The sequence below is a fragment of the Gigantopelta aegis genome, chromosome 8 (genome assembly GCF_016097555.1).
Source record: "Gigantopelta aegis isolate Gae_Host chromosome 8, Gae_host_genome, whole genome shotgun sequence".
NCBI classification, from domain to species: Eukaryota; Metazoa; Mollusca; class Gastropoda; order Neomphalida; family Peltospiridae; genus Gigantopelta; species Gigantopelta aegis.
The window spans coordinates 52860731-52883344 of record NC_054706.1 but is presented as its reverse complement, the minus strand read 5'-3'; the positions used below and the strand labels follow the sequence as shown (position 1 = coordinate 52883344).

At 38.5% G+C, this 22614-nt stretch overlaps 2 protein-coding genes across 2 annotated transcripts in view; one reads left to right on the top strand and one right to left on the bottom strand.

The window, feature by feature from the left end:
- The window catches only part of LOC121379236 (fibrillin-2-like), a 46311-nt gene extending 41888 nt beyond the window's left edge, over window positions 1-4423 (bottom strand). Inside the window, 2 exon segments of the mRNA XM_041507752.1 lie at window positions 1165-1208; window positions 4271-4423. Coding sequence (XP_041363686.1) covers window positions 1165-1208; window positions 4271-4352 — 126 coding nt within the window. The 5' untranslated portion in view covers window positions 4353-4423.
- Window positions 4424-12030: 7607 nt separating this feature from the next.
- Window positions 12031-22461, top strand: LOC121378929 (glutathione S-transferase 1-like). Its single transcript, XM_041507320.1, has 4 exons — window positions 12031-12162; window positions 15219-15444; window positions 20089-20268; window positions 21683-22461. Exons 1-4 carry the CDS (start codon window positions 12066-12068, stop codon window positions 21840-21842), a joined length of 663 nt encoding a protein of 220 aa, XP_041363254.1. The 5' UTR covers window positions 12031-12065; the 3' UTR covers window positions 21843-22461.
- Window positions 22462-22614: the final 153 nt, after the last annotated feature.

Genomic DNA, 22614 nt, shown 5'->3' with positions numbered 1-22614 from the left:
TCGTGTCCGTTAGATACCATTTATCTTACAACTCGTTTGAAAACGTATCAAACTCGCGTTCGCTCGTTAAATACATTTTAAAACAACTCTTTACACGATAAATGATATCTAACGGCCACTCGTGAATTATTTTCTATATTAGTTAACCAAACTTACAATGTGCGAGACACCGGTGGGGAGGGGGGTTAAATGTGAAATTAAATTTTAAATTAAGATTTTTATATTTTCAGTGAACATCATTGTGTATTGTGTACTACTGATAATGGTGTGGGAAGTAACAATATAGCAGCGTATCCCCGCCCCATTTCTTATTTAATCTACATTATGTTTAGTTTCTTGAAGGAAAAAAAAGAAGTGTGTTTTATTTAACGACACGACTAGAGCACATTGATTTTTTATCTTATTATCGGCTATTAGACGTCAAACATATGGTCATTCTGACACTGTTTTTAGAGGAAACCCGCTGTCGCCACATAGGCTACTCTTTTACGACAGGCAGCAAGGGATCCTTTATTTGCGCTTCCCACAGGCAGGATAGCACAAACCATGGAATTTGTTGAACCAGTTATGGATCACTGGTTGGTGCAAGTGGTTTACACCTACCAATTGAGCCTTGCGGAGCACTCACTCAGGGTTTGGAGTCGGTATCTGGATTAAAAATCCCATGCCTCGACTGGGATCCGAACCCAGTACCTACCAGCCTGTAGACCGATGGCCTAACCACGACGCCACCGAGGCCGGTAGTTTCTTGAAGGAAGGAAATGTTTTATTTAATGACGCACTCAACGCATTTTATTTACGGTTATATGGTGTCGGACATATGGTAAAGGACTACACAGATACTGAGGGAGGAAACCCGCTGTCGCCACTTCCTTTCGATTAGCAGCAAGGGATCTTTTATATGCACCATCCCGTAGACAGGATAGCACATACCATGGCCTTGGATGTACCAGTCGTGGTGCACTGGCTGGAGCGAAAAATAGCCCAACGGGCCATTTCTTATTTAACAGACATTATGTTTTGTTTGTCAACGACAGTATAAATCGACTTACGCCGCTCTATGTTCACTATTTGTATTCCATTTTATAACAGCTTGGATGAATTTAATTAAATGTATATAGACTTCTTGTGAATACCTGTGTTAATTATACATTATTTACTTACAAATGCTCGCTTTTTCCGAATTAAAGGTGCTGGAACATCATTCTCTGAAAATAAGAAAATAACTCGTATTCGTATTATATGCATGTGTTCGGTCTGTTCACGAGTGTCTGTCCGTCCGTCTAGTCCTATGGACGATTGTTATAATTATAGTATAACCCGTCTGTTTTTGACAAATGTTATATTTGGCGTGAGACCTATGGCTAAACATAGGATACATCTTTGTCTGGGGTGGACAAATCATATACATTCAAAACACAATGTTTGATATTCTGTTATAGTTAAAAGATAAAGTTTGTTTTGTTTAATGATACCACTAGAGCACATTGATTAATTGATCATCGGCTATCGGATGTCAAACATTTGGTAATTCTGACTCGTAGTCAGAGGAAAACCCTTACATGTTTCCAAATGCAGCAAGGGATCTTTTATATGCACTTTCCCACAGACAGGAAAGCACATACCACGGCCTTTGTCCAGTTGTGGTGCACTGGTTGGAACGAGAAAAATAAAATCAGCTGAATGGATCCACCGAGGTGGTTCGATCCTACGACACAAGTACCTCAAGCGAGCACTCAACCTTCTGTTATAGATATATATCTTAAAGTGATCTAGGTGTTAAAAACCACGACGTATTTTTTTACTATTAAAGCCGTTTTTGATCATTTAAATTAAAAGTACTCGTATTGTATTTTTTAGAATATTCATTTTCATACACCTGTATGTAGTGGTTCTGATCATCCCAATTGTAATATCTCAAAGTGCATTTTTCTTTATTCTAAAAATGCACGTTCGTCTGAGAAGTAATGATATCTAGTTTATTTTTGAAAGGCATTTCCCCGTTTAAACATCACATACTTTAGCTTTTCTCTGTTATAACCTTATCCAAATGTGTTGCATGTTTGTAGATTAACTAAACTTAGTGTATATTTTCACGGGCTGAAACTAGGGTCAGTGCCTTTAATGCAAGACCAGGAAGCAGTGGTTTACAAGTGGTGGAATGGTAAAGTTCACAAGCTGTAAGTTTTCAGTTTCCCGTAGATGGTCTAGCTTCAACAGAATCTTAGTCCCAAACGGTCAGTTTTTAATGTATTATCGATGGTCTCGCTTCAGCAGAATTTTAGTCACAAGCGGTTAGTTTTCAATGTACCATCGATGATCTCGCTTCAGCAGAATTTTAGTCACAAGCGGTTAGTTTTCAATGTACCATCGATGATCTCGCTTCAGCAGAATTTTAGTCACAAGCGGTTAGTTTTCAATGTACCATCGATGATCTCGCTTCAGCAGAATTTTAGTCACAAGCGGTTAGTTTTCAATGTACCATCGATGATCTCGCTTCAGCAGAATTTTAGTCACAAGCGGTTAGTTTTCAATGTACCATCGATGATCTCGCTTCAGCAGAATTTTAGTCACAAGCGGTTAGTTTTCAATGTACCATCGATGATCTCGCTTCAGCAGAATTTAGTCACAGCGGTTAGTTTTTAATGTACCATCGATGATCTCGCTTCAGCAGAATTTTAGTCACAAGCGGTTAGTTTTCAATGTACCATCGATGATCTCGCTTCAGCAGAATTTTAGTCACAAGCGGTTAGTTTTCAATGTACCATCGATGATTTCGCTTCAGCAGAATTTTAGTCACAAGCGGTTAGTTTTCAATGTACCATCGATGATTTCGCTTCAGCAGAATTTTAGTCACAAGCGGTTAGTTTTCAATGTACCATCGATGATCTCGCTTCAGCAGAATTTTAGTCACAAGCGGTTAGTTTTCAATGTACCATCGATGATTTCGCTTCAATACAGGGATTTAGTCCCAAGCTTTCAGTTTTCAATATACCATCGATGATCTCGCTTCAGCAGAATTTTAGTCACAAGCGGTTAGTTTTCAATATACCATCGATGATCTCGCTTCAGCAGAATTTTAGTCACAAGCGGTTAGTTTTCAATGTACCATCGATGATCTCGCTTCAGCAGAATTTTAGTCACAAGCGGTTAGTTTTCAATATACCATCGATGATTTCGCTTCAACACAATCTTAGTACTAAGTGGTCAGTTTTCTTCAATAAGCCATCGAGGGTCTCGCTTCAACATAATCTTATTCCCAAGCGGCCACGTTTTCGTCAATAAACCATTGATGGTCTCGCTTCAACATAATCTTAGCGGTAACGTTTTCAACCTACCATCGATGATCTGTCTTCAATAGAATCGTAGGCTATCGGTGTTCTGGGTTTTACAACAAAGTAGGGAAAGGAAAAGGATGTTTGTTTGATGACACTTCAACACATTGTAAACTATGGCTATTTCAAGGGCGGATCCAGGAATATGTTGGGGGGGGGTCTTTTTCTCTTTTTTCTCTTTTTTTGGGAGGGTGGGGGTGGGTAATGAGGCTAATGAAAAAAGGATACTGGCAGGAACATGACAATATCCAAGTCCGTTGAGGACGGTCGATCCTGCGATTCATCGCACCTCATGTAAGTGCTGTACCACTTAGCTAAATCACAACCCCAAAATATGGTTTCTATTCCTTTTAAAGGGAAGGTCTCAAAGTTGCATTACAACCGAAATATTTCTTTATTTTTCTTGTGAAATGTATACGGTTATACCGTGAAATACATCCAAGTAATTTCACATACTACTATTTATAAATGTATTTTATTGCACAATCCTATAAGTGTGACCAGTGGGTTAACGCGTGACGTCAAGGTTTAAATTGCTTCTTACTGATAAAGGAATGGTTCATTATTTAAAGGATACATGTTGAACATTTTCTACGTACATGTAGTTTATTTATTTTTAGCAAAGAATTCTTGAGTGGCAACATCACAAATTTGAAATTCTTGAATTATGTAAACATTAAGATTATATGCTGACTGATTCATGTGTAGTTAATTCAGGACCGAATTGGTTATCGAAATTGACGTTTTTAGTATGTAACCTCCCTAAAATGGCTGGAAAATAGTATTTCAGAGCCTCTAGATTTAAAACTTTCCTGGTGGGGGATACCCCAGGACCCCTTAGCGTCTTGCGCCTTCCATGTTTGTTCGTCCCAAGAATAGTCACTAGTTGCGTAATGTGAAATTTAAAAACGTATCAAATAAAAAACTGTACTCACGAAAAAAGCATCTTGCATAACTATCTACGATCAAAATCGCTAACATAAATGTTACGAAAGTAGATCGTATACAAATATCCATCTTTGTTTCCAGATGTGTTCAGTACACCTTGAGAGACCAACTAACTAATTTTCAGGGTATCTTCTTGTGATAAATATGATTTCAATGCCTGACGTACAACTGAATAATTTTCTCGTGATTTGTCATTGATGGAGCTATGAGACTTGTGATTGCACGTGCATGGTACATTTACTAGTGACGCCTTTAGACCCGGCTCGTGTTTACCTAAACACCAAAGTTACAGTGTTGATCGTCAGTGTAACAATTTGACATGTTACATTGGTTATTAGTTACTACTACACCTATTAGTTCCTACTATTAACCACTGTAGTCTAACCATTTTAACACCAACGATAATTATAAAATTAGTTTGTTTTGTTGAACGATACCACTAGAGCACGTCGATTTATTAATTATCGGCTACTGGATGCCAAACAGTTGGTAATTTTGACGTAAGAGTCTTAGAGAGGAAACCCGCTACATTGTTCCATTAGTAACAAGGGATCTTTTATATGCACCATCTCACAGACAGAGTAACACATACCACAGTCTTTGATATACCAGTCGTGGTGCACTGGCTGGAACGAGAAATAGCCCAATGGGCCACCGACGAAGATCGATCTCAGACCGACCGCGCATCAAGCGAGCTCTTTACCACTGGGTTACATCCCGCCACAGACCTCGCTAATGTTCACATAACCGCTAGTGTAACAACGAACATTAGTTGTTGCAAAAACGTTTAACTTTGTTTTGTTTAACGATACCACTAGAGCATGTAGATGTATTGATCATTGGCTGTTAGATTTGGTTATTCAACATATAATCTCAGAGAAGAAACCCGTTACATTTTTAGCAAAAGATCTTTTATATGCACCATCCCACGGGTTTCCTATCTAAGACTATATGACAGAATTGTCAAATGTTTGACTTTAACTGTAATATGGTTATTTTGACACTTTGTTGCGAAAGACAGATGAAACACGCTGCTACCATACAGGATACTCCTGAAAAGGTTTATTTTGTTTAACGACACCGCTAGAGCACATTGATTTATTAATCATCGGCTATTGGATGTCAAAAATTTGGTAATTGACAGGATAGCACATATCACAGCCTTTGATATACCAGTCGTGGTTCATTGGCTGGATCGAGAAATAGCCCAATGGACCTACCGACGGGAATCGATCCCAGAGCCACCGCGCACCAATCGGGCGCTTTACCACTGAGCTACGCCCCGCTCCAAAACGGTTGCAGTGTTGCTCGTTGGTATATTAGTGTAACTATGTCGATCACTGTTACTCCTATTGTTTGCCAAATCTACCAAACAGCATCAATGGTTCTTTTATATGAACTTGTCTATAGCCAACACATATTACAGCTTTTGATACAATATTTGTTGCAACGTAAAACATAATCTATCGATGTGGATAGCTCCTACAACATATTATGACCGTAGCCCTTAGAATTTACTGGTCATTGGGCAATGGTTGGAATGGGGGAGGAGGAGGGCGAAACCATCAATGCTTATTCAGGGCGATTAACCTCACAACCCATAGCAACTCAGGTGAGTGTTGTACTATTGAGATACATTCAATCCAATTGGGAAAAAATAGACGTATAACATGGGGCCTCATATGTACCAAACAGAAATGGATTTGGATGCTTCAATAATAAATTATAAAAATTATCATTCTAGAGACGGCAGCTTTAAAAACAAAATAGTAAATAGAGTGTTGTCATCATCAAATCTAATACGGGCACACAGGAAGTTGGGATCGGTGGGGGAGGGGTTGACTACCCTAATATTTGGCTCTCTCCTAATGGCCTATCGTCAGATCGCCCAAGTTTTGGCTTAGTTTGAAGCTCACTCGCCACTTTCACCCTCAACTTCAAAATTCACAGTTAAATTCCTGATTTAAGTTCCATGAAACCAATGTTCTTTATTCGTTCTGACATTGTTATCAACGCAACACAACAACGGCCATTGGATGTGTTCCCCTTCTCCCTCCCCCGACCCTGGGGACTATTTCATAAAACATTGTAAGTTTACGTCTGCGACTAACGGTTATACCGGTCATACATTTATATGTTTTTGACATCTATTTCAAGCAGAAAATTACATTACAGAAGATGGAGTATTTAGGAACAAAAGAAAATGAAATATGTGTATTTTAAAATATATTTGTTGTACTATAATAGTAATAAAAATTGTGGTTTAGACGTAGATTTACGTTTACGTGCAAAACTAGGCTTAGATTTCAAGATTTCAAGATTTATTAAACAACACTCAGACACATTACAATGTGTAACAAGAGGACATTTTCAAATCCATAATTAACATACATGACGAGAACAGGCGTCAACATAGAAGTATCTATAATTAACATAGAACACAAGATATGCAAACAAAATAGCTAAAATATGCGGAGAAACGTCAGTTCACAAGACAAGATAATCTTTTAATAAATATAGCTAGGTTTTTTAATAATGGTGCATTACATAATGACAGCATACCTTTCAGTTTAAAAACGCTAGGATTAATTCTATAATATTGTTTTATATATTTTCTTCTAATGTTTTGAATATTATCATTTTTACAATTGAATAAATAATGGTAGTCATCTCAAATATCGGTATTACAAAGTTTGCATATTCTATTTTCTCTAGGAACTTTAAACCATCTGCCAGTTTCGATTGGTAATCTTAAATTTGACGTACGCAATTTAGTTATCCAACATCTATTTTGGTACGATAATCTCGATAAATAGCTTTTGAAATAAAATTCTGTTTTAAATAATGCATAAAATTGACCCCTAGAAGAGTTTGTAATGTCCGAGAACCACTGTTGTATAAATTGATCGCAGAGGTTTCGTTTTAATTCTTGTTTATACGATTTGAAATCATTATTTTGATTGGTATAGATGTACCCCATTCCCGAGTTATCGAAAATACTTTTTATGAATTTCAACCATTTAAATTGATTTCTTTCACCACTGTTTAAAGAGAACATTAATTTATATAAAATACTACTAAGTTTATTTTCGTCTTTAACCAGTTTACTCCAAAATTACACCATTCGTAACTTTACTAGTATTTCTAAAGGGAACCTTCCTAATTATTCGTATACCATAAAATTTGGGGTACTTTTTTTTACCTTCAAAATCCGTTTGCAAAACTGGAGATTAATTTTTTTATTATTTGTAAATTTTCATAACCCCAAATTTCTGATCCGTATAATAAAATCAGTTCAACCATTGAATCAAAAAGTTTTAATTGTATATGAACTGGTATGAACTGGTATGAACTGGTATGCTATTGTTCCGGATTTTTTTTTTTTTTTTTTTTTTTTTTTTTATATGGCAAAAATTGCTTTTTGAGCTTGGTCTACAGGGTGTATACTACCAAATCAAATACCATAGACGACAACAGTAACATATGTGGCTAAAACTCCTACCTGCAACGTATCAACCGACATAAACGTCACGGATATAAATACTACCACCCCTTACACTTAAAGTGAATCAGAAAAAAATTGGGGTCAAGCTGCTCGTTTCTGAGATAACGGGTAGCGTCTATGACTACCCTAGTTTCGCACAAAATTCGAGTACTTTTTTTTACAGGTACCCCATACATGTTTCAAGCACAAGGCTACTTGACACATTGGTACTAGATGAAATAAAATTGCACATTTTTTTTACCCAGATGAAACTATTATTTTTTACAACCAACACACTCACATTTATAACCAATCACAGGACTTGTGGTGTTCACTTCTCTAACAAAAGTTGGGTGCACCTCGAACTTTGACCCAGCCGGAAGTTATTTGGTTTAGTACTACCTACAAGGTGTTGCTTTGCATTAGAAAAATTCCCATTATATTTAAAACAAATTCCTAAATAACAGTAGTAATCAACAATTTCCAGTCGTTCATCTTGCAGCATAAATTCAACATTTGACCTCGACTTTCTCTTGCTAAAAATCACAACTTTTGTTTTACTCACATTAATGCTAAGATTCCAGAGTTTACAATAGTCATCAAATATATCTAAAGCATGTTGCATACCTTTAGGAGTTTCGGAGAAAATTACAGTATCATCTGCATATAATAGTACGAAAATTTTAATAAATATATGTAATTTGTTTTGGCAACTTTCTTTAATTATTTCCAGAGGAGATCCTTGTTTTGTGAAATTGGGCCTTGGTTCTTATGAGTCAGATTTTAGTAATAGAGATTCTTGTGTACACGATGTTTCTGACAATGTAAGAATGTAAAACGGTGTGTTAGTAGCTGACATGATGTTAAGGTACAAACTATCAAAAAAATTATTTCAATTTAATATATATATATTATATGTTTATATATGAGTGTTATATATTCCACTTACCAGAAAGGCTTTTTGCATAAATATCTACAATACAAGTCACACACACAAATACCACGAGAACAGATATTAAATTATCCATGTTGTCCTCGATATGTCTCCTGGTTACGTGATGAGACCAAATAGAACAATCGCCAGAACGTCTTCTTATTATAACAGGTGAATCGTTTGAGAACAATAGCTTCTCTGTGTATATAAGACAAAAGAAGTTTCTAAATACACATAAAACATATGTCGAAAAACGTCATATTGCGTAGGAAAACGTGCGACTGTCATATGTGCGTGTGTTTGTGTTTTGACCACCTGCTACATAAAGTTAAATATTTAAATACACCTTTTGTAGTGAACATGTTCTTGTTCTGCGGCCCACGCACTGGAATGGGTAACTAGTGCAGTGTCCTTGCAGAGAGGACAGTGATGTTTGTTTAACTGCACCCCAGCTCATCATTTGAGATCACTGACCCCCCGAGCTTCCAAGGTTGGTATCCTTTCTGTTTCATAAAAGATGTGTTTATAGTCTAGACGGATTTCTGAAAAAGGCCTTATTTAAGGCCTTAGGAGCATTTTTGAGTAAACGTGGGGAACCAAACTTTTTAACATAATTTGGGTGTTCTGAATACAAATTTGTCTGTTCCCAAGCTGGATTTTGAGCCCTTCACCTTCAAAATGGCAAAACAAAAACGTCCGCCATATGGTTAAAAAATAAAATAGTGTAATGTTTCGGCATTTGAAAGAGTAAAGTTATGATATTATTAGCTATTCCTATCTCTTTTGTGTCCTAGAATTGATATTTGATATTTCTGTGATGTTTCATTGAAAATTTCAAGATGGCCGCCCACCCACCTAATCACCCACGCTCCTGGAGCTTATTTCACAAAACAAAGGATTTAGTCAATACAATAGTAATTGAAAAAAAAACTTGATTTAGGATAACCAAAGGTAACCATACACAATCAAAATCTAAAATTTATTTTGTATTTGTACAAAAATAATTTAAAAGACAGACATTAACTTAACCCATGGCTAATTTAACTATGCTTTGAACAGCTGAGCCCAGGACGACCAGAAAGAGAATGGATTTAGTGGATGAGTGGATCAGCTTTAGAGTTTAAGCAGGGTGGGGTTTTTTTAATTCATTTAAAACGATAGTAAACAAGAAACTGTAATAACTGAAAATATTTGACATTGCCTAATATAATGGGGCGGGACGTAGCTCAGTGGTACAGCGCTCGCATGCTACGCGATCGATCTAGGATCGATACCCGCTGGTGGGCCCATTGGGCTATTTCTCGTTCTAGCCAGTGCTCCACAACTGGTGCAACAAAAGCCGTGGTATGCACTATCCTGTCTGTGGGATGGTGCATATATGAAAGATCCTTTGCTGCTAATCGAAAATAGTAGCCCATGAAATGGCGACAGCGGGTTTCCTCTCTCAGTATCTGTGTGGTCCTTAACCATATGTCCGACTTCATATAATCGTAAATAAACTGTGTTGAGTGTGTCATTAAATAAAACATTTCCTTCTTCTTCCTAATATTCTTTGCCTAATATAAAGGTCGTTTCCCGTGTGCACAGGTTTTGGCGCGGCGAGGGCGCATGTACCGCCAATTGCGCTGCTTATATAGAAAACATGCTGTGATAACCATAGAATCGATTACTTTTAATACGTTCGTTTTTAGGGTTCTGCGCCCGCACAACGCCTGTATCTCGTCAAAACCTTCGCACATGGAAAACTGCCCTATACCTAGGGTCAGTGCTTTTAATGAGTGGCTATTATTTCTGTATGGTAACTATAAAACTTGTAGTAGAAATTGAGAGAAGGAATACACGTATTCTGCTAATGCACCAGTTGTGGAGCACCGGTTGGAACGGAACAAACCGAGTAGGTTTTGCGGACGGGATCGATTTTGCTATCAATAATAGCAATTGAAGCGAAAGCTCTACCACTTGTCTTAAAGGCCTGATTGGATGAATGAATGAATGAATGAATGAACGAACGAACGAAAGTTTATCGACTCCCCAAGCACAAAGGTATATGAACGAACGAAAATTTATACAAACATTTCAAGGCAGTGTGGTAAATAATGAATGTCTATCTAAAATGCACCCGTATTATTCCATTTCAAACTCCATCATTGGATGGAAATCCAACTACACCGAGCACAAAATTATATCATCGGTGAAAGATTCATCGATATACAACATAAAATACAAAATATTTTCATAAAAGCATTTATGTTCAGAAAGAAAGAAAGAAATGTTTTATTTATCATTTCAATCGACATATTTCAGGCCCGTAGGAACAACATCTGAAGGGGGGGGGGGGGGGGACACAATCTCTAGTGGAGGGGCCACTGTCTCTAGTGGGGGGGGGGGGACAATCCAGATTTTTATATTTACATACATAGAGTAGGACCAAAAAACCACGTCCGTTTTCGTCCTCGAATGGGGGGCACAGAACACCCCACCTCCTATTTCCTACGGGCCTGCATTTTAACTACGGTTATATGGCGTCGGACATAAGGTTCTTATTTGTTTTCACTTCGTAAAGACATTGTATCTATAGAGATACCGTTTTCAAACAATTAAACCATGATCAAATTAAAAACAACAAATAACACAGAACGGGAAAATACCCTGTATATATGCGTGACTATCATAGATCAAGACTTTTTGCGAGACGCTGATGATTGAAACATAATTATAAGTTTCCTCAGTTATAAGAAACATATAAACACCAGTGTTACTTCCTTCCAACACCATTTCCAACCGCCTCCACACCTTCAAAAAATAAAATGGACAATGCGGTCAAATTTAAAAAAAAAAAGGTTTTTCAATTATATCACAACCGACAAGGAAGCTTCGTTCATCCAACAGTTCAGGGATCTAATTCGCTAACTCTCGTAACTTGCTTAGTTGCTAATTAAGAGCATGGGCGTATGGGTTTTTACATGGATTTCAACTAATTTTGCGGATAGAAGGATGGACATACATGGTAAAAAGGTATCAGATTAGCACATTTTGCTCAAATAACTCTATCGTTTTTGCCCGATTAGGAGGATTTTCTTCATCACTGGGGGGGGGGGGGGGGGCAGTTCCCGCCCCTGTCTCGTACTCTTATGCTTAAGAGAGCTTTGTGGATTAAGCAAAATTTAGGGGCGGGCCCCTGGGGCCCCTTTATATCCGCCACTGCCTTTGTTAGCCGCCATTCTCGAATATCGCACCTTTGAAATTATCCAGGTATGCGTGCATTTCTGGGACAATTTCGGATGTATCTTCTGGAGCCTCATCGCTATAATATACCTAGTCAAGTATATCGAGGGATTTTTTGGGGTCACCGATAGTTGTCGCAATGGCGGAAGAGGGTGTGAAGAAAGTGAAGCTGAGCAAAATGAAACTTTATTACCATCCTTACTACCGCTCCACGAGATGCGTCTGGTTGATTAAAGGTATAACAACTAGAGATACACGTGTGCTTATTTACTATTAACTTAGCTGATACTGGTTTACACAGGTACAATTAACTGGGTGGTTTTAATTTGTGGCGCGGAATGCATCATACTAGGTAGAGTTTACGCGCCAATTATAAATTGCTTGTTTATAATATGTATGGATTTGATTTTTCGATACACGAGAATAAAAAGGTGGGGGTTTTTCAGCAGAGCAACGTATGCGTTATTTCGTGCTTATAGCGACTTTAAAAAAAAAAAGTTATAAATTTGTTCAATGTTTATGTTCGTAGTGGGTGGATTGTTTATTTTTGCAAGGAAGCGAGCTAAAACAAATATTGGTTCTGTCTTTTCTTTGACACTGCTGATATATATGTACGTAAGATTAGGGATTATTTCGTATTTGGGGTTGGATGGGTTTTGGGTTTTGTTTGTTTGTTTGTTTGTTTGTTGTTTTTCAATGTTTGTTGTTTTTGTTTTGTTTTTTGTTTTTTGTTTGGGGGTTTTTGTTGGGGGGGGGGGATCTTTTGGAGGGGTGCTCGGTCTACACCTTAAAATGGAACAAATTGATTATCTGGATCCGCCACTGTACAGTATTAACAATATTAACACAAACCTGGCCCCAGTTTCACTAAACATCGTAAGACTAAACTTCAGTTCTGTCATAGTACAACAATTGTATTTTGAAGTACACATATTTCATTTCATTTCGTCCTTAAAATGCTCCATCTTCTGTAATGATGTAAAAAATGTTTTAAGGAAATAGATGTCAAACACTTGTAAATATATGCCCGGTTGCAGACGTGAACTTACGATGTTTTAATGAAATAGATGTCAAACACTTGTAAATATATGCCCGGTTGCAGACGTGAACTTATGATGTTTTGTGAAATTGGCCCCTGGTAAGCCTAAACTAAACCACAATTTTTATTACTATTATAGTACAAGAAATATAGTTTAAAATACACATATTTCTTTTTCTTTTGTCCTTAAAATGCTCCACCTTCTGTAATGGTGAATTTTCTGCGTGAAATAGCTGCCAAAAACATATATCTGTATGCCTGGTATAACCGTTAGTCGCAGACGTAACCTTACGAAGGGCCGGAACGTAGCGCAGTGGTAAAGCGTTCGCTTGATGCGCGGTTGGTATGGGATCGATCCCCGTCAGTGGACCCATTGGGCTATTTTTCGCTCCAGCCAGTGCACCACGACTGGTATATCAAAGGCCGTGGTATGTGTTATCCTGTCTGTGGAATGGTGCATATAAAAGATCCGTTGCTGCTAATCGAAAAGAGTAGCTCATGAAGTGGCGACAGCGGGTTTCCTCTCTCAATATATGTGTGGTCCTTAACCATATGTCCGACGCCATATAACCGTAAATAAAATGTGTTGAGAGCGTCGTTAAATAAAACATTTCCTAACCTTACGATGTTTTGTGAAAATAGGCCCCTGCCTTATAATTCATAGAAGAAAACATTTGTAACTGTAGCTGTTATTTGTGCTACAGGCCCCGCGGATCTCTAAACCGGTTCTGCACAGTACATCAGGGAAAAGAGCCATATCATAATGCTTGTTAATATAGTTTTGAATTCTGTAGGCACACTTTCTGAAAGGTTGCACCCCCTCCCCCCCAAAAAAAAAACCCTGTATCTGCCCTTGGTCTCTGAGATTTTCTACTAGAGTGTCTCGGCAATAGCTTCCTGGAACACATTGAATATACAGTCACTGATATTCTAAACCACAAAATGTATTTAATATGTAAGTTTAATCATAGAAATATTTTATTAGTCAGAAACATTTTACAATGCAGCAAACTCAGGAATGTCCCTTTAAAAGCGTTCGCTTGATACGCGGTCGGTCTGGGATTTCCAGCCTGTGCACCACGACTGGTATATCTTAGGACATGGTATGTGCTATCCTGTCTGTGAGATGGTGCATATAAAATATCCCTTGCTACTAATGGAAAATTGTAACGGGTTTCCTCTCTAAGACTATATATGCCACAAATTACTAAATGTTGTTTGACATCCAATAGCCGATGATTAATAAAATCAATGTGCTCTAGTGGTGTCGTTAAACAAAACAAACTTTAACTTCTTTTTTTTTTTTTTTTTTTTTTTTTTTTTTTTTTTTTTTTTTGGTCTTATGGTGGGACAGTACTCCTTTATTACGGGTCAATTCCCTTTGATTTCAACTGGAGCATGAATAGCGATTGCATACAAAAGGTTTCCGGCCAAAACACGTAGCTTATATAGCGATGATGCAATTTTGGATTCATAAAAAAATATATATATTACGGCCTATGGATATGTGCCCCCCCCCCCCCCCCCAACTTCCCACTTTTCAGATATTTTGCTTTATATATGCTTTATAATAGTGTAAAAGTGTGTAAATATAAAAGTGTGCCGCCCCCCCCCCCCCCCCCATACACACACACAAACACTTTTGGGCACATCCATACGCTCGTGGCTAGTATATTAATTTGCTTACCAATGTAAATTTGCTATGCGTTGATATGACACAAAATGCATAATATTATATTGTTAATTTACACATATATTAAAATATATTTACACTACCTTGTGACTTGATGTAATCTACATACCAAGCAAAATTACTTTAGTGTGTGTATTTCCGTTTATATGACCAAAATTACATATACATATGTGTGTAAAATTACATACCTATGTAAACATACATACGTGTGTAATAAGGTCCATATGAACGGGGTTTTACTACTATTACTACTACTACTACTACTAATAATAATTAATCAATGTGCCATGTTCTCTAGTGGTATCATTAAACAAACTTCTTTTGTTCAAATTTATCACTGGCAGCTTACTTGCATCATATTTGGATATATGAGCGCGAAGCCACTAACAATAAAATCATAACTTTGCCAATTATTTAATTAATTTTTTTTTTTTTTTTTTAATTTGGTTATTTATCTTAAATTACTTTATTTTACTTCTTTCTTTCTTTATTTTTATTTATTTTAATTTAATTTAAAAATTTTTATTTATTTATATATATATACTAGTATTTATTTACAGAGCTAGGTGTGGATGATGAGTTTGAGTTGATCAAGATCGACACGATGAAACGTGAGAGCGCCGAACGCAAGGAGTACCAGAAGAACGTGCACCCCCACGGGACCGTCCCCGCCCTGGTGATTGAGGGGGAGACTACCCTGCTCGAGTCCGGAGCTATCTGCCTCTACCTGGCGGACAAATACGGGCGTCTGGCCCCGGATCTAAAAGACCGGAAAGACTATTACGAGTAAGAATAATTGAAGATTTGTCATCAGCACTTACAGCCTTGAGGTGATGTGGCAGTGGCGGATCTAAAGGGGGCCCAGAGGCCCGTCCCCTCCCTATATTTTGCGATAGTTATCTTTTTATCTCTTTTTTTTACATTGGAGAATTAGAGGAATCTCTTCGGGAACGTTTGTAACTTTTGGCCACATGTCATTGCCCCCCCCCCCCCCCCCCCCCAAACCCCCTGGATTTTTCTGGATCCGTCACTGTGTGGGGTGGGGTAAGATGTAGCTCAGTGATGGGGCGCTCACCCGAGGTGTGATGGGCCGCAGAATTGATCGCCCTCTATATATAATAGATATATATTCGTGTTAAAAGCCATGGTATGTACCATCCTACATTTTTAGACGTAGTCTGTGCAGCATCAGCATATTTCATCATATATCATCAAGTATCAAAATGACCATGTTAAAAAAAAAAAAAAACGTTTGTTTAGTTCAACTACACCACTGGAGCACATTGATTTATTTATCATAAGCTATTGGATGTCAATCATTTGATAATTTTAACATAGTCTTAGAGAAAACTCGCTATAGTTTTTCCATTAGTAGCAAAGGATCTTTTATATACACCATCCCACAGACAGGATAGCACATACCACGGTATTTGATATAGTCGTGGTGCATTGGCTGGAACGAGAAATATCCCAATGGGCCACCGACGAGGATAGATTCTAGACGACCGCGCGCCAGGCAAGTGCTTTACCATTGGGCTACATCCAGCCTATTATGTTAGACACTAAATGATCAAATTGTACAGAGGAGTCGTTAATTGTTTCTAGCTTTTCCTAGGCTAGACAAGTTTTTACCATCCAATCTCCACTCCACTCCACACATTAATACATGGTATTTATCAGGGATGAATTCGGGAGGGGGCCGACACGACCACCACCTCTTTACACCCCACCCCTTTTTAGCATATGAATTGCGCCCTGTCAAGATTGTCCCTGTTGTCCTTAGTTAATATCCCAGTCATCAAATGTCGCAGACCCCTCTTTCACAACATTCTGACCCGCTCCTGGCAGAACGCTGTGAAAAGTAAACACACTCATTTTACTAAATGATTTATATGGTTGATAATAACCCCTTTATTCTTGTTTTCAAAGTAAATTACTGTCTCAAGTGAAGGAATGATCACTCCATTGTTTGCATGTACTAGAGCTTATCTGATGTTAGTAATATGCTATATATTATGACGGTAGTTAGTCTGTCATTTTCTGTTTTGTATTTTGATAATTTTTGACAGGATCGGAAAGGTTAGCTAAGTACGCATTGTCAGTTACGAGTACATATTGGTTTGGGTTTTTGGTTCGAAAGAATTTATACGTTACGATAAGTTCATTATCATTAGTAAAATGATTTTCCCCAACCTGATCGATGTACTAATATACTCTTCAAAAACAGTAGGGGAACTCTAATAAGAATTTACAATTGCCAAAATTGTAAGGTATTATTAGCTGTGGGGAATGGTTATATGATAATAGTGAATTAATTGGGCAAACATTACAACTGGTAGTTCAGTATTACAGTAGGTTTTATGACCACCAAAGATCCTGAAGAACGATTGGGGTCAAAAGTGAAATTTGAAATTCAAACAATACAAATGACTAAAAACAAAACAATAACAACTGTATGATCAACAGAATAAAAAAGTTTGATAGAAATAATGTTCCACAGTGATTAATCGACCTTCCTGGAAATTGTCAAAATCGAGAATGACACCCCACGCACGTGTATGGGGAAACTGCGTGATGCACGTGCAAACTATGGAATGTGTTTCGGTGTGTTGATAAAAAGACCTGAACGTTCTTTACTAGGATGTCTGTGGTCAAAACGTATGTTCAGTCTAATAGTTGATATTAACATTAATATTTCAGGTTCCCCTGCTTTTTTTTTGAAGAGTATATTATATTGTACACATCTGGCATCATTGCCATAACAAGCGTAGTGTTGGAGCATATCTTCCAACTCGAGCAAACATGATCGAGATATTCGGGCAAAATGTACTAATGTATTTCCATCATTCTACCCGCAAAATTAGTTGTATTTAACCGAGTAAAAATGCGTAGTGATTTGTTTGCAACCCTATATAGCTGTTTGGCAGTAATGTTATCCCGATTTGGACATTTTCGTTTAATTCAGGCAAACACCAGCCCACAAATGGGAGCCTGAACACGTATGGTGATTGTTCGGCTGATTCTAAATATATTCCAGAATGCACCTGCGAGCATACACAATTTAAAAACCAGACAGGCGAGCCTGACACCTGACCTTCATGCATAGCTTGTATATCTTAAAGGAAGGAATGTTTTGTTTAACGACGCACTCAACACATTTTATTTACGGTCATATGGCGTCGGACATTGGTTAAGGACCACACACGGATATTGAGAGAGGAAACCCGCTGTCGCCACTTCATGGGCTACTCTTTTCGATTAGTAGCAAGGGATATATTATATGCGCCATCCCACACAGGATAGTACATACCACGGCCTTTGTTACACCAGTTGTGGGGCACTGACAGGAACGAGAAATAGCCCAATGGTTGTATTTTGAGAACCATGTTAGTCCTGTAAATATTTTTATTATTATTATTTGGCCGAAAATTGTTATTGAATACATCGCTACTTTGTTGCCCATATACTATAAAATCGTCTTTTAAACCATCCAAACGTAAAATGTTCACAAAGAATTTATATCCGCGCATTCCACCTTAAATAAGGAGGCGTGACATAGCCCAGTGGTACAGCGCGATGTCGGTGTGGGATCGATCCCCGTCGGTGGGCCCATTGGGCTATTTCTCGTTCCAGCCAGTGCACCACGACTGGTATATCAAAAGTCGTGGTATGTGCTACCCTGTCTGTGGGATGGTGCATATAAAAGATCCCTTGCTACTTATCGAAAAGAGTAGCCCATGAAGTGGCGACAGCGGGATTCCTCTCTCAGTATCTGTGTGGTCCTTAACCATATGTCTGAAGCCATATAACCGTAAATAAAATGTGTTGAATGCGTCGTTAACTAAAACATGTCTTTCTTTCTTTAATTCCCCCAACTCTCCGACTTACGACGGCTACGCTCAGATTAACAACTAAAGGGCTATACGACGAGAATGGAGTTGTAAGAGCGCCCAGACTAGCAACTGGACAGTCGTAGAAGTCGTGAAAGCAGAGTTGTTGAGTGCGTCGTTAAATAAAAACATTTCCTTCCTTCCTTCCTTCCACCTTAAATAGTGTGTCACCCTACTTCGAATATCTGTAATTGGTATACATGAAAATATCCACGAGCACTCCTTTCACACGCATTCTGACCTACGTTCATCCAGTCAGTCTCTGACGACAGCTGTCATGCAGGCGTGTGTTTACTTGTCAAATAAACTCTTCTCAAGTCTTTTACATTTCACGTCCGGGTCTGCAGAACCACCTGTAACGATGACGACAGTATCACGTTCGATGAAGGTCGTTTCTGAAGCTTTTTTGCGAAGTAGGCACAGAGGGCATAAATATTAGGTCGAATCTGCAACAAAACATGTTCCCATTACAAGATAATACTTTTCCTTTCTTTTCCTTGGTTTGAGATTTAAATAGAAAACAATATAGTCTAAGTCGACACAAAGGACATAAATATTAAATCAAATCTGCAGCAAAACACTTTCCCTTTCATTTCCTTGCTTTGAGGTTTAAATAAAACAAATTTAAAAACATCCATTGTTGGTACCAATACTGTTCGAAGTTGTCACAAAGGACATAAATATTAGGTCGAATCTGCAACAAAGCATGTTTTCATTACAAGACATTTTCCCTTTTCTTTACCTTTGTTTGAGACTTAAATCGAAAACATCGAGTTGTTAGTATCAATATACATGTAGTTTGTACTAGCTCGTTTCAATTTGGAATTTCTGACAAAAAACCAGACATAGATTGTTTTGAATGGATAAATAATGGATGGATGGACAGATGGGTGGGTGTATGTATGGATATATGGGTGGGTGTATGTATGGATGCGATTATGCGTGGATGCATGGGCAGTTTTGAATGAATGAAAAATGGATGGTTGGACAATTGGATGGATGGATAGTCAGATGGGTGGGTGGATGGACAGATGGGTGGGTGGGTGGATGGATAGATTGGTGGGTGAGTGGGTAGTTATATGCATATGTCAAATTGTGTGTGCGTGGGTCGGTAGATGGATGGATGAATATATGGCTGGGTAGATAGATTGGTGTTGATGGGTGGGTGTATGTATGGATGTCATTTTGTGTGGATGGATGGGTGGGTGGTTTTGAATGGATGAAAAATGGATGGTTGGACAATTGGGTGGATGGATGGTGGATGGATGGATGGATAGATTTGTGGGTGAGTAGGTAGTTGTACGCATATGTCAAATTGTGCGTGCGTTGGTGGGTAGATGGATGGACAGATGGGTAGGTGGATGAATATATGGCTGGGTAGATAGATTGATGTTGATGGGTGGGTGGGTGTATGTATGGGTGGGATTTGCTGTGGATGGATGGGTAGATGAGTGGATGGATGGGTAGATGGGCAGGTGGATGAGTGGATGGACGGACAGTTGAGTGGTTAGATATATCGATGTCACTCTGTCAATTGCAGCTGGATCTTGCACTCCTGTGCCACTATGGACGAAATGATGGAGGTGTTTTACAACCAGTGGATTATTACACCCGAGAAACCGGACGAGGAACTCGTGCAAAAAACTATTAAGAAATTCCTCCAGTGTATGGATGCACTCAACAAAACTCTCAAAGGACGGAAGTTTGTTTGTGGTGACAGGTATGTTCGGTTATTGACAAGGGAGCAGGATCTAGCTCAGTCGGTAAAATGCTCGCCTGAGGTGTTTGGGTCGATGGATCGAACCCCCTCGGTGGAACCAGTCCCTGGTGGGGGTTTTCCCCGCCTTAATTAGAGTTTCCTCTGAAAACTATGTGTCAGAATTACTAAGTGTTTGCCATCCAATAGCCGATCCTGTCTGTAGGATGGTGCATATAAAAGATCCCTTGCTGCTAATCGAAAAGAGTAGCCCATGAAGTGGCTATACCGGGTTTCCTCTCTCAATATCTGTGTGGTCCTTAACCATATGTCTGACGCCATATAACCGTAAAATAAAATGTGTTGAGTGCGTCGTTAAAACATTTCCTTCTTCCAATAGCGTACGATTAATTAATCGATGTGCTCTAGTGATGTCGTCAAACAAAACAAACCTTGACCTTTAACTTTAACTTACTGATTAATGAATGATGGCTTACGGTGACGACAGTGTTTCACTGTTCCATGTATTGTATCTGAAGGAAGGAAATGTTTTATTTAACGACGCACTCAACATATTTTATTTACGGTTATATGGCGTCGGACATAATAGTTAGTGAGGAAACTCGCTGTCGCCTCTCACAGATACTGAGAGAGGAAACCCGCTGTCGCCACTTCATGGGGTACTTTTTTCGATTAGCAGCAAGGGATCTTTTATATACACCATCCCACACCCAGGATAGTACATACCACGGCCTTCGTTACACCAGTTGTAGAGCACTAGCTGAAACAAGAAATAGCCCAATGGGCCCACCGACGGGAATCGATCCTAGATCGATCGCGAATCGGGAGAGCACTGTACCACTGAGCTATGTCCCGCCCTGTATTGTAACCGAGTCTCTGCAGACAGGATCGCTTAAACTACTGATTAATCTTTCTAAACCTCAGAAAATGTATGGACTTTTTTTTTTTACCAATGTTACACTGGAAACATTAGTGATGTTCCATTCCAATGCTCGATTATAATCGATTATAACCGATGATCGATGATGAATTTCCAACCGATTCCTACAAATTGTTTTTGATTGGCACACAATCACTTTAATTCCATTTTAACCGAGGGCTTCTGGATTATGGTAGCCCCACTCCCATGGCTAGTGATATTCAATGTTGGGCTAGTAAATAACTACTATTGCCATGCCCGATGGCTAGTGATTTAAAAAAAAAAAATTTGGTCTGTTTTGTAAATGTGAATATTCTGTCCCTTCCTCCCCTCAAATCTAAGGGATTTTAAGCTCTATTTCTTTTTGTAGGTGACATCCAATTATTGTAAAATTGTATTGAATTTTTAATCATGGCTAGTAAAAAAAATTAATCACTGATCCCATGGCTAGTGGATTTTTATGACAATTCTAGAAGCCCTGTTTAACTGTGTTTTCAGTCTGACGGCGGCGGATTGCGTTCTGGGTTACTCCATCTGGGGTGCGGCCACCATGAAGGACGGACTACTCGTCAAAGACTACCCGGAAGTGCAGCAATACTACGACCGGTTGAAATCTAGGAAGGCGTTCCAGGAAGCTATTGCCGAGACACCCAAGTAGAAAATCTCACAAACCAAGGACAGATACAGGGTTTTGTTTTTTGGGGGGAAGGGGGTGCAACCTTTCAGAAAGTGTGCCTACAGAATTCAAAAGTATATTAACAAGCATTATAATATGGCTCTTTTCCCTGATGTACTGTGCAGAACCGGTTTAGGGATCCGCGGGGCCTGTAACACAAATAACAGCAGGATCCCTCTTCCCAGGATATATATTTTGCAACCCCCTTGGGGAGAGGGGAAAAATTACCTTGGAAAAATAAATGTATACATCACCGCGGGCCCCCTGAAGCGCGCGTACCGTAGCACGTGCTACATGTGCTACTAGAATAAACCGGCTCTAGTAGTACCATGCAAAAAGGGAATCCACAGTAGAGACTATTCAAAATACTTTAACAAGTTTTATAATATGGCAATTTTCCCGTGAAACGCCAAGCGTACCAAAACACATTACCAGTCCACCACTAACAAAACATTTATTGTATTCCTCCGATAACTATTTTCCAGGGCACATCATTATTCCCATCACCTTCCTCTGGATCCGCGCCTGGAGTCTGTTTATGTTAACCTCACTGCCAACATTGAACTCATTTTGTTTCATTAATAAAATATTTTTGATAAAATAATTGTGTGGTTTTTTTATGTTGTAAACGTTCATTAAAAGTAGTTCAGAAAACCACTCACCCTCAGGATTACAAAATCATTCAGTTTTCAAACCAGTTTTGAAGGGAGATCAAGTGAATCGTTAGCTCAAAGAAGAAGAAGATCGCTTTGAT

Bases quoted from the DNA above. Each gene is read 5' to 3' on its own strand.
- LOC121378929 (XM_041507320.1), top strand. From the start codon at position 12,066: ATGGCGGAAGAGGGTGTGAAGAAAGTGAAGCTGAGCAAAATGAAACTT. The intron at 12,163-15,218 runs GTATAACAACTA...ATTTATTTACAG, and splicing joins ATGCGTCTGGTTGATTAAAG to AGCTAGGTGTGGATGATGAG. The intron at 20,269-21,682 runs GTATGTTCGGTT...CTGTGTTTTCAG, and splicing joins AAGTTTGTTTGTGGTGACAG to TCTGACGGCGGCGGATTGCG.